Genomic DNA, 13813 nt, shown 5'->3' on the forward strand with positions numbered 1-13813 from the left:
AGCACAAACAAAGCCCCAAACCCTCCCACACGACCAGAGCGGGGATCAGCTGCTATCGCAGCATTCACACTCACTCATTTAACATTTAACATACACCCCCATGTAAGCAGGTACGCATTCACACTTTAAACAATGGTATGTGCGCGCACAGCGGTAGATTAGCTGGGGAAGGTGATTTAGCTGTCAAAACAGTGGGGTCTCTGCTATCGTTTCTTACGTGGGAGGCGCACAGAGAGATATTGGCACATGTGATCTTCAGACATCCAGTCACAAAGATTACCTTGAGCTCTTATTCCCTTATTTCACCCATCAAAGCGGCTCAACCGGTGCATGTGTGATTAGAGACTTAAGTGTCTCTGGATTCTGGATCAACTCTGTGTACACAAACGTGTCCTGCCCCCGTACCCCACGTCCTGTACCAGAACCCTTTGACAATCGCTCTTCTCAATGACTCCGACACATTTAATCTCATCAGGGATTCTCGCTGGATGGGCTGCCTTCTGGCTGCCAAGTGAATATCACTAACCTGAAATTAGCATTCAGCCCTGCTGCTGATTTGAATAAGTGCAGATTGAATATGACGAGTCAGGAGCAGACCTCAGCATAAAGCATAACCTCATGATCCTCTTAAGCTATTTTATTTGCAATATTGGCAAGGAGTGCATATGTTCCCTGAGCGTCAAACAGGCCAGGCAAATCCATTCATTTAGAAAGAATGGAAAAAAAGAGAGACTGGCTTTTAACACTTGAAATTGTTAACCAGGGACATGCTAAACAGTAAATGCAGGTTATCTTGCTTCATCCACGAGCACATGACCTATATATAAACAAACATTTTTAATTCAGTTTGTGTTGTCACACCATTTAACATTTCCATTTTTCTCTCAGGAACTGAAACTAAATAGCATGTAAATGGTTTTATGAAAAGCATAATTAATAAGCTAAGCACTGTGTAGTTTATGATAGATTGTCTGTTGCTCCCACAACCTAGGAAACATAACAACAACACTTATCTAAGCCATGTGGAGTTATTTTAAAAATGACAAAACCACAAGAAAACACACATCTAAAAAATCAAAAAAAAAAAAAGCTAATTTGAAATGTATATATTATATTAATATTTATATTAATAAATTCATGTTATAATATTAAATTTATACAATATAATAGTGCAGTCAAAAATTAATCATGTTTAATCATTCAATAATATATATATATATAATTAATATACAAGTATAATACATATTTATATATACATATATTAATATACATATATAATATTACAGTATAATATATATAAATATATGTAATATATAACAACAAATTTTTTCTTAAATATATTCATGCACGTGTTTGTATCTATATACACATAATAAATATACAGAGATACAAACATGTTATGTAAACAAACTTTTATTTTGGATGCGATTAATTACGATGAATCAGTTGGCAGCACTAAATACAACATAACATAATACAGATGCTGTGATATATAACATGGTACTAAAATTCATGTAAAAATACTTCCAGTATTTTTAGCACAGTACATGCTCAAAAAAATGGATGAACCAAAAAAAAAAAAAAAAGTAGTGCCATTGTATATATTAAAAACCTAAAAAAAAATTGCGGCACAGATTTGCAGCACATCGTCAGAAGCTTTCGAAAGAAATTACAAGTGTAAATGTTGCATTGCCCAGGGTTAAAGTGCCTTTAGCCTGGGGTTTAAAAAGCTGATAAACCAAGGTTACACACAGCGTGAAAAAACACACAGAAAGAGAGGATGTTTAAGCTCTGAATCAGGCGGATTTAAACTGCTTTTGAAACTACACAATCTCTACTTTCAGTCTCTGCCAGCAGTCTTTTCCACAACACACTGAGCTATTTAAGTTGTCCGGGGCCAACTTCTGCTCGCGGAATGATCGGTGCATGACTAAACAATTCCTACAGAGCTCCAGCGGCAGCCAACGCTGCTCTTTCCATCCCTCCCGAAGCCAGGGCTGCCCCTGTCTGCCCCGCTGCGGTGAGGGCTGTGCAGCCAGCGCTCCTCCCTGCTCCCACAACCACCGCCGACTGCACCTTAGTCAAACTCTGACCCACAGTGACACAGGCCCGAAATTTCTTACCCTTGTCATCTTGATTTAACTCCTGAGTGGGCACTCCATGCAGACGATGCAAACAGACGCAAGCCCTCAAAGCTGGACTCCATTTGAAGCAGGTCGCATGCGGCGGTTACTGTCGAAAGGCTCCTTCAATCAGAGAGAAGCTGCGAGCCTCGATGAACGCTAACCGTTTACTGCTGCCCAAATTAAAGCGTAAAAACGGAAAGTCGTCCTTGGTCACTGGAAATGGTTGTGTGTGCAAATGGAAACTCCTCAACCAGGAGAATGGAATCAGTGGGCCCAACGCCTCCCTGTCTCTCTTTCTTTTTCTTTCTGTCTTTCTCTTTCTTATCTCTCTCACTGACTCTCAGAGAAAATCAAACCACACGGCATGTGGGTTCAGAGATCCTATACTGCAGTGTGTGAGTGTGCGTGCGTATATGTGCATGTGTGTGGGAGGGACACTGTGGTTACCATGAAAAAGACGAAAACAAAAGACAAAGATAGGTAGGGACTGGCTGTAATGCATCTGTGCAAAGCACCAATCACCAATCTTACGTGCAAAAACTGGAATATTGAGTAAAACATTAGCGAATAAGCACTTTTTAAATGACAAAACTAAATAAACACGGTCATCTTTAATTATTCGTCTTAACCCTTTTTCGCAGAAGTCAAAAGCCACCTCGAGTGAGAGCAAAATCTTTTTTTGCTAAATAAGGGATTTTTACGGTTTCTTATGCAATACTTGTAATTGCGCATAAAACAGCTATCGGCCGTGTTGTTTCTTTTTCTTTTGCTAAAAAGAACCATGCATTTCATGAGAACTAGTACATAAGGAAACATGCTGCTTTAAGTCTGCTTTTTATGAACTGATTCTTCTTAGCTAATCAGAAACATTCAGTGCAAGAAATTGCGGTTTTTGATTCACGATTAAAGAACGGGTTTAAAAGAGTGCTAAAAATCAGGATGCGCTGGTTGCGTTGCACGTTGTTGACAGCGCCATAAAATACACTTCTCTGCATTACTACACAGCACACAGTCTTTTTATTGCATCGCATTCAATAGTCTGTAAAATGCACATTCACATCTCCGAGTTCTTTTGTCATGTCTCAGCTTCGAGGGATTGCTGCTGCTGAAAAGGAGCGCAGGAAACACCAAATCCAACTCCGAAATTTGACGGAACTGTACCTAAGTACAAGCAAGTTTGTGTCCTACATTCCCAGACATTTACAGCAAAAGTCCAACTGGTCACTCCAATTATTGTTTTTCATTTTGTTTCCTTTCCTCGCTCTAAATATGTTTTCTATGCTGCCTTTGGTGGATAATGACCTGTCTTCCAAGAATAATGTTTCCAGATGTGGTTGCAAGGTTCATAAGATGCCAAACACACTATTTCAGAATTGGAATGTGCTTTTTTTCCATGCTGGGATTTTCAGATGTATGCATTTTGTGCACAAAAGGATGATGCATATGCACACAAACTCACCACAAATGACTACTCTCGGCCGTGTTACCGATTAGAACTGCTGAGGGATGCAAGGGGTTTGCGTTCCGTCTCATTCTTTCTCTCCGTTCCCTTTCTTCTTTTATTCTGCAGGCCTTTCTCAATCTTGTTAACCGTGGCAGCTAACTGGTTTTGCAAGGAACACTCCCACACACACATCAAAAGCAGAGCTCCGTGATGGGTTTCCGACAGCTGTCGCTGGCGTTCTACTTCTGCCTGCTCCAGGGGCTGGAAGACTACCAGAGCACTGAGACTAATCCAAATCCAGTCGATTAGACGGAGTATGAAGCCTCACTTTCAGAGACGAATACCCCCCAAGACAAAGGGAAATGATTACGCGTCCAACTTTTTAATAAGCCATGCAGACTCGATTCATTATTGGCATTAACAACGCGTTCAAACTGAACTGTCTCCTCTAAGTGTTCTGATGCGTTTAACTCGAGATCTGTGCTGAACTGAGAACCTGATTTCAGACTGATTTGTGAACGAACTGTTTCAGATTCACTAAAAAGATCAGATTTAAACGAACAGCTTGTTGGAGAAACGCATCTAAGGCAATCACGTTTTGCAACACTTTTCAAGTGAAATGTCTAGTCAGTCATGCTCAGCGTGTGCTCAGTTTAATCTAAAACAAATTGAGACAGAATTTGAAATTGGCAGTGATTTATTATATTGCTTGTGCAATTGGCACTTGGCACAAAATAAATGTCTAATGACTGGTGCTCACTGGACAATGGTTTTAATGATGCAATTTGAAAGCATTTGAAAAAAATATATCATGTTTCACAAGACTCTGCATTGACTCTGCATTCTCTGCATTGCAATGTAAAGCTTAGGTGAGCTGCCGAAGAGGTTTACTACATCAGAAAGACATGGAAATGCTTGTGTGATGATGTAAACGTCAATATTTATTATTTTATAAATCACATCCTATGGTAAAAGCGTTTTCAGGACATTGTGATAAAAGGAGTAAATGTATTTTTTTTTCCTACAGTGTATGCATGTGTTGGTACGTTTTTAACATTTGGAAAAAAATGTGGGTATGTAGGTTTTTTTTTAAAGGAGGTTTTGCAGAAGAACAATTCAGTTCACAAGTCAGACATCACTATATACTTAAGTTTAAAGGTGCTGAACAATGTATGTCTAATCTACATGATTAAATTTATCTTTAATTGAACCCCTTTTCTTCTTAATACGTTCATGTCTTTCAGTCTCTTTCCGGCTTTTGACCACTCTTAACAAAGTAGCAATTTTCCTCATGTAAAGGACACTGACCTAATGTTCTTATAATTAGCACTCAAACATTCTTCGCTTGGCTTCAGATGTCATACGATCTCGTTGGAGACCCTAAAAATAAACAAAACCAAGGCCTTCTTTACAGCTTCACTATGCCAACAAAGCAGAGCTGGGTGTTTTCCATGTCTGTCAGCTAACATCAGTAAACAACAGCTCAGATTCAGTCCTGATAGAGGTGCGGGCTACGTGTCAAATGGGTTTGCAGCTGTGCTCCTGCACTCTGCAGGAAAGCCTGACATGGCGGTTTTGGGGAGCGACAGCATATGATGTGCTCTGTGATGTGTGTCCTCCTCCCCGTCTCCACAGACACTCTCTGCTGCTGAGCAGAACGTTTATGACAGAATAATGCTGCCTGAGCTGTTACATCAACAGAAAACACTCAACTCACCTGTGACCATCTCCATACACACCTTTTACTAAAATCATAGTTTCTACATAGATAGAGCTCTAAATGTACTTCATGCCATAGTCTGTTACTGTTAGAGTAAAATTACTCAAATGATCAAGATTACAATTAGTCATGAATTAATTATGGAAAGTATAAGATGCAGCATTGACTTACAGCATCTACTATCGTTCCATCAAAAATGTGCAAAGCATGTTTCCACTATAAATCAACAAGATGTAAACACGGCGTAAACAAGATATTTATTGTGCAGTATAAACGGCTACACTGACAGACACTGAGTGACGTTCAGAGAGCATTCTTGTCACATTGCTTTCTTTATGTGCGGAATTTATTCAAAATTTGAATCAAAGCCGCTAAAAGGATCAATGTGATGTTAAAAGCAGTCAAGGATTTTAGAAACGACGATCACGTGACACTGAAGACTTCAGATTTGGCATCACAAGAATAAATAATTATTTGTTTATGACCCTGGATAACAAAACCACAGGTACGTTTGTAGCAATAACACTGTATGGGTAAAATGTAGAGATTTTCCTTTATTCCCGAAATTCATTAGGGTATTAAGACCATTCTCCATAAAATATATTTTTGGTAAATTCCCTGCCCTAAATATATCAAAACATTGTTTTTTATTAGTAATATGCATTGCTAAGAACTTCATTTGGACAACTTTAAAAGCGATTGTCTCAATGTTTTGAGTTTAGGCACCCTCAGATTTCAGATTTTCAAATAGTTGTATCTTAGCCAAATATTGTCCAATCCTAACAAACCATAAACGAATGAAAAGCTTATTTATTCGGCAGAATTTAAACAAATTCACCATGACTGGTTTTCTCTTTCAGGGTCACATTTTACTTTTTACAAACAATTATGTCTTCATAGATTTGTGATGGTTTTACATTGAAACAGCATTAGCGTACACATTTGTTTCTAAAGCAAGTGCCACGACGCCTATCTCAAATTGCTGGCCACTCAACAGATTCGCTCCACTAATGTAGTCGACATTAGCGGCAGTTACCAGCATAGCGGATTGCATCATCATTTTACCACTACAGCAGATGAAGTGTTAAAAGCAATTGATTTGCTTTATGCTAAATCCTAGCACGCTATAGATTTACATTCGGCTCTCTCATTTCAGCGAACGATTCGACGAACTGGGCAGCGGTTATGCATTGTGATGACACCAATCAACCAAACCGGCATTTTGACAGATTTGCTTTCCACCACTAGCTAATTATCGGCTATTACCTGTTAAAAGCCCATTTACCTTGTGCAATCAGAATGCACGCGGACAAACACACAAAAAGACAAACGTGCACACACACGCAGCCTCGTACAGGCTTGTGATCTGAGACTTCCACACAGTAGTACATTTCCTTCAACCCTCTGACACTGAAACAGACTTAATGGCTCATTACATTCTAGCTCTGCTGGGTATTAATCATCAGCTTCTATGACTAATCCTACTATTCCACATGCGCATACGCTGGCAAAAGTGCACACTCACTAATGGAGTCCTTTTAATGGTTCTGTCTCAGTGGGCTTGAATGACAATAATGGACATTTAGAGCAGCATTTGATAGAGTGTTCATCCGCGGCAGAGGACGGTCTCGACTGTTACCGCACTGGACTCTAACAGCTCTGCTAGAATTATTTATCCTAATTGGGCAGGAATCCTAGTAAATAGCTCTTGTTATAGAGGGTAATGTGTAAAGACAAGCGCCCGGAATGAGTATAATTCCTCTGCTTTGTTGAAGCAATTACCCACCGGCTACAGATTCTCATTTAGATTCACACACAGCAGTGCGGGAACAGTCCTCTCTGGACCTTCTCACGCGCCACGTTGTTGTTGTTTTTCGATTATTACTTAGTTGACAGAAGATGGATTTTTTTCCATCAAACACGCTCTTGACTACAGTAATAAAGATAAATGGTACTTCGGTCCCTCAAAGGAAAGCCATTCTGGTTCTCTCCGGGCACCAAGTGTGCTTGTCTGAAGGAGATCATCCACTTGCCTTTTCAGCGGCAATTGCTCTTTTCCAGTTGTGCATGCGAAACTGGTGCATAAAACAACATCAAAGACTTGTGGGTGTTTCCAAAATGATAATCTAAGTGTGCATCAAGCATTTATTCCACTCATTACTATTGATCCTGTAGGTCTCTTTGATTAAGATCAAATGAAGAACTAATAAGCTTATTTAGTGTTGGGCAAAGCGCATTAATCTGTACTGAGAGAAAATAAATTATTAGTGGTTGGAGTAAACAAGCCTCTGGCAAGAGTATGGCTTACTAAGTGTTTTTTGTTTATATGTATGATACCATTTATTTATTGGATTTGCGGGGAAGAAATATTTCTTCTACAGGTGTTTTATTTTATTTTCTGCTATAATCGCATGGGACTGCAGGGTTGCCAGACATTCAATGAATGAAAACCATATAAACAAACACATTCGCAAATGCTCCATCAGGAGACCTGTTCGCAGTCTCTGCCAGATGTTTTTAATTAAGCTTTGAATGAATGTGGATTTTGTCATGTTTTTTAATCATACTTCCACTGACTAAGGGAAAACCGGTGCTGGATGCGGTGGAAATAATTACATGATTAACTGTAGCCTCTGGGAAATATCACAAAACAACACCATATATAAAAAGCAAGCATTGTGTGTTGTTCAATATATATTGTTTTGTAAAGATTTTGGTAAGATTTCGTAATGTTCTTCGTATGAACATCATCCACCTTTTATCCACCAATTATTCACGGCATTCTGTGTTAAAATAAACTATACATTCCGACAATCGTTAAGGCAAAATGCCCTTCGGAATAATACAAAACCATTTTATGTATTTGTATTTATTTTGTAGTTATTAAAGGAAAGAGTAATACAGAGAGGCGAAAAAGCTCTTAGCTATTCCAAGCTAAATGGAGAAAACGTTAACCTTGGACAAACACATATAATAAGCTCTTGATAATAATAAAATTACTTATATAATACATATACATTCAGAGTGATGATCCTAATGGAATGCAATTACTGTTTTTAATGCTGAATATCCAGGATACATAATCATGCTTCATTAGTGCCAAAGATAATCAGTCTATCATTTCTCTGTGTGGCTCTCCTACGCACTTAAGAGGAATGCACCTTTTTCTTTCTTAAAGGTCAAGAGACTTTACCAGCTCACTTCTTATTACTGACAAGAGCAGAAAATTTCCACTTTCCCTCTAAATTTGTTTCAATTTCATCATTTATGCAGAAGATGAAGTCTAGATTTCGTGTGTGGGTGCCAAGCGTTTGATGTGTGATGATCTGAGCATACGTCCAAGATATTGCTCTGTACTTTCTGTCTATCCAATTATAATGAACAGAATACAATACAATATAAGAAGAAGTGAGTTCAACAAGGGCACAAGTACATTTGCACAAATACTGATTTTTTCAAAGTAGCATTTTAACACGCAAAGTAACATTCAAACTTTCTGTCACTCTCATCTTAGTTGCGTAACGTCAGGCAAAAGGTTGGGGCAGTAAAGATTTTTTTTAACAATTTACGGTAAATCATTTCTGTTACAAAAAACAACTAATTTTAAAACAAATGTATTTTTCAAACTTTCGATAATGAAAAGAAATGCTTATTACCAAATGAGCATAATTTCTGAAGGATCATGTGATCCATGTAGTTTTTAAAACTACATTTAATTACCAGCTTCTAGCTTTTATAAATGTGAGAACACATTTTGTTTTGATTGTTTTATCAGCCTGACCTGGAGTTTCAACCCTAGCCATTAACTTTTCACCCTCATTCCTCCTCGCTTTCTTTCACCGGGTGGCTTACATCACCCTTATCATCATTATACAGCTAATAATGGCTCATTCATTCAACACTTAACTCCTATCCTGTCCTTGTCTGGGACCACGGGAGAGTTTCATCCTCAATAAATCTACTTGAGAACTAATTAAAGCCTCTTTAACTTGGGCTGGGTCTGACACAATAATGATCATGATATAAGTATGGCACCTGCTGTCAGCAGAGGTCAAGGATTTCTGGTGTTTTGCGTTATGACAGAGGTCTAATAAGGACACATTAGCAAAGACGCGTATATTTAGGTCAAAAGAATACCTCCCCAAACATCTGACAAAAGGAACTAGGTTTTATGAAAGTGTAAGAAACCAAATCGCACGTCGTTGCCTTCCGCTCCGTTCGACACCCTTCTTTCAGTTTTACTAATAGGTTTGTCAGTGATTTACATGAACATGACAGGTTCTGATAGACCGAGACAAGCAGACAGAAAAAAGCAGGTGACTATAGAGTATGAAACAGACTTTGAAATGAGAGGACAGGAAGAAGGGATTTTCTTTATTCTTTCATTGGGGCTTTCCAGTTCAGCCGCATGCAGATAAACGGCTGGTGACCTCAACGTCTGCACGCAAAAAGCTACATAAGTATTTCCCAAACCTTTAACACAGACGCGTTTTTACTTCTGGTTGGGAATGCCTGGCTGTTAGATAGTATCGGATCGCAGGTCGTGAAGATAACATGGAATCCTGCGCGGAGTGATGAAGTTAATGAGATCTTTGAATCGATTGGGAATGGGCCTGTTCGATGCAGACGTACCGTAATACCCCTGGAAGCCTTGACCGACATCCTGACTGAGCCCTTTTGTGCTGAACACACCTATGACTGTTATTTGAGCTCACTTCAGTCATACTTCAGACGCGCTTATCAGATTAAAGTCAACCCGACCACACGGTTTCACAAGCGGCAGCCACAGCAGACGTAATAAGAATATCCTACGTGTATGATATTTAGATAACCGTTTTATGACCTCACTGCAGATTAAGGTTAGGCTTCTTATTTATCAAACTATTAAAAAAACGAATAAAAAAGAAACAAACAAAACAACAACTTGAGATTCATTTGTGAGTGCAGTTAAACAGTCTATCAGGAACAATCAAATCAGATTTTAGCACCATCATCTATTTTTCTTTTGTTCGTCAGGTTAATAAAAAGTGAAATATTATTTAGATAAAGGAGCCAGATGTTTTATACTGTCATCAACCAAATGTGAGGATGGTGATCTGGTTGTGTGTGTGGAAAGTTCAGGGCTAGAGGTACGAAGCCATGTCTGTGTTCATTAAGCCCAACTCAATCTCTAAATGGATTCAAGTGCCTCTTGCGCAGGGAGAAATCGATAGTATTGTCTGCTTGTGCTGCACCCCTAGGGAAAGGAAAAGCAATGCATCATTCCTTTCTCTCTCTCTTTCCTGGAGTACGCTGAGACATTGTTAATTATTCATGACTGGGACTGCCAGCTGTGTGTGAGTGTGACTTATTCATAATGGAAAATGTAGAGGGGGCACGGCTTTGCTTGAGTTATTGTACAGCTGGGGTAGACAGAAGCCCAGATCCCATCATCATCAATCTCTGACGACCCCTACCGCCTGAGGATCTGCGTGTTGCAGACGTATCAACAGTACAAATAACAAAAACGACAACACATGGACAATATTACTGACCCTAAGATTTTGACCCCCAGCATTTTTGGTAGAGCAGCTAGAGAAATCGATCGATTTAAGTCACTATAACTAGTCTTCTCTCACCACTGGACTAGTTTACAGAGGTAGACGCAGCCTAAAACCTTCATTGAATAAATCAATACTAAACGCACACGAGATCAGCCATTTAGGAAAAACAATCAGTAAAGAACAAATCACAATGTCCGCCTGGCTTTTGCTCAAGATGACAGCGTTTATCTGGGCTATAATATGAAACATTCATGTTGTGCAGCAGGGCACTCATAGGTCACATTCTGGGATGTGCTGATCGCAGAGGATTGGCTCACTCATTTAGCACATCTTCTCGACTCTTTTCATGGGTCATCAGTTTGCTTTATGCCGGTTGCTTAGATTATGTATGAATTTGAAACGTAATATTTAAATATGCTGTAACATAAAAAACAAACAAACAAAAAACCCAGACAAGCATGTCAGAATGTCTGCACATAATATAATATATAAGGAAAAAGCTTGCTTGAATTTGAATATGCTGTAAAATTTTCTAAATAAACAGAAAAACAGATGAGCACGTCAGAATATATAATAGAATATAAATCAGAATATTTTTTAGCTAAAAAGCCAATTTCAAACTCTTTACAATATTATATTATGAAATATTGCAATAAATATAATACAAATTAAACAAACACTGAATACTTTATATTATACTATTAATTGTACATATAATAAAATAATTTTTTTATTTAAAATATTATATATATAATAAATTTTTTATTTTTTAAATTCTAGTTGATTATAAGGACATTACAAGATAAACTTCATTGGACAAAGATTAGATGAAAAACATACACATGAATTAAATCCGTTACTCTTGCCTTCAGAACAGAAAGCATGTGAACTGATGGAAGCAGCGTTACCTCTGAATGATGTCACAGCAGAACCATGTCAGTGCAAGGGGATGATGGGATAGTGTAGAAATTCCAATGATGAACAAAACCATTCCACTGAAATAAATAACGTTCATGTTTTTTTTAAATCTACATAACCTAACTTTGAACCCAGGCCACTGTAAGCACAATGACACAAGTGTGGCGGCATCCGGGGAGCTGATCGTTCCTGTGTGTGTGTGTGTGTGTGTGTGTGTGAGTGAGTGAGTGGAGGGGAGGAGGGTCATGAATGCCGGAGTATTTCGAGCTGAGGTTGATTAAATGTAGCTTGTATGAATCATGACTTCCCACATTGCAGGTCACAAAGCAGCATGAGTCATGAACAAGACTTATATGGTAACAGACAGGGCACACACACTCTCACTATGTTACGCCTGAACGAGTGCAGATCTCTGCTGCTGATCTGCAACCGTTACACCCTGAATCCAAGAACTAATACATAACTACACTAACTCAACCACCTCAAGAATCAAAGTAAAATGTTATTATTAAAGATATTCCAGTGTTTTTTTTTTTTTTTTTAAACAGCCAGTCATAATCATATGCATCTATCTATCTATCTATCTATCTATCTATCTATCTATCTCTCTACATAGAACAGATGTCAATGTTTTAATATGTTCTATGCATATATAGTCACGTTTGAGCAGATTGATAGGCCATGATCACAATCTCAGAAAAAGGTATTCCTGTCTTAAACAAAGAAAATCATAACATCTTGCAAAGGTAATCCTCCATCACCTCAAGCAAATTCTTAGCATTTCCAGACACAAACACAAAGCCACACAATTCAGCTGGTGTCAATCAATATTTGAGTGCATTATTGCAGCTGCCCTGTACATGTTTTCACCCACGATATCACAGATATGACTTATGCAATTACAGAATGCATGCACTTACATACTCATAAATCCATTCGCAAAGAGATATAGTATCGCCGTCAACACGAGTCTGATCACTGTTGAAACGACAAACAGTTTGACTATTTGTTAGACCCATCAGAAGACTATTTTAGAAGACGAGACGTACATTTGCATCACTGGAATTTAATTGCGCATAGCAAATTCATATTAGATTTGCCAGGATCTAATTTTGTAAAAAACAAACCTCAACTCAATGGAGGAAATGTAGACTGACGGAAAATCTCCCCATAGGAAAAAAGTGACACTTAGCACCACCCACATATGCACTCTGCGAACTATGTCATGTGTGTGTTTGGGTCAAAATGGAATATGATCACTGCCACACACTTTCTCATATCTGACACACAGAGACAGTAAAACTTGCTTAGGTCCATTTAAACTGCTCTAAAAAATCTCCCATGTCAGAAATACATATTTTTCCTTCATTTTTGACGGAAACTGTGACCACAGATAACCTTTGAGCCACTACAATGGCTGTTTCATTGATAAAGTAGCTTGTTCCTCTTCTGCAAACCTATCCAGAAATCATTCAAAGATCTATTTATTCAAAACGGAACTATGCCTTTATGCTGAGGTTGTCAAACTATAGTACTCTAAATACAACTGCATGCTGTTTACCTTTATGTAAAACGCAGCCTCTGAACGTGTTTAGAGAAGCTATACGGTAGAAATAGAGAACGGACTCCCTCAGGATCAGATAACAGGCTGGCAGCCTTGGTGGCAAAATGCTAAGAGCTAATATAAGCACACAGAGGTGTACATTTGTTAGCGAGTGTGTCAGATACACAAGTAAAACACGTAGGTTTCCAAAACAACGGCAGTTTGCTGTTCATGCGTCTCAGCTGCTGAGAGACAGATATAGCGAACGAGAGAATAAAGGTGTGAAAACATAATTCCTTCCAAAATAACAGAAATTATTAACGGGCCTGAGTGAGCCTCGGATCATCAAGGGACACAAAAGCCACAGGTCCCCTCTGCACATACAGCGCAAACTGATCACTAGGGCCCCTCGCTACTATTTATAATTGCCTAATGTTAGCCTGTCAAACACCATTTCCTTTTTTTTTTTATTTAGCCAAATTTGCTAAACACACAGTAATGCCTGTCTTGTCTGTCTAT

At 38.5% G+C, this 13813-nt stretch overlaps 1 protein-coding gene across 5 annotated transcripts in view; it reads right to left on the reverse strand.

Annotated features, from left to right (window-relative positions):
- Window positions 1-13813, reverse strand: part of bach2b (BTB and CNC homology 1, basic leucine zipper transcription factor 2b) — an 85423-nt gene that overhangs the window by 28904 nt on the left and 42706 nt on the right. The window contains exon 1 of one of the 5 annotated variants that reach the window (XM_043219994.1): window positions 11742-11893. The exons of 3 other annotated variants lie outside the window; for them this stretch is intronic. Coding sequence is in view for 1 of the 2 variants with exons in the window: in XM_043219992.1 (XP_043075927.1) it covers window positions 2124-2132 (9 nt within the window). In the remaining variant the exon portion in view is untranslated. Of the gene's footprint in view, window positions 1-2123; window positions 2493-11741; window positions 11894-13813 lie in introns of those variants that run through there. One more of the 5 variants, XM_043219992.1, reaches the window with a different exon arrangement.

The sequence above is a fragment of the Puntigrus tetrazona genome, chromosome 20 (genome assembly GCF_018831695.1).
Source record: "Puntigrus tetrazona isolate hp1 chromosome 20, ASM1883169v1, whole genome shotgun sequence".
In the NCBI taxonomy this organism is placed as follows: Eukaryota; Metazoa; Chordata; class Actinopteri; order Cypriniformes; family Cyprinidae; genus Puntigrus; species Puntigrus tetrazona.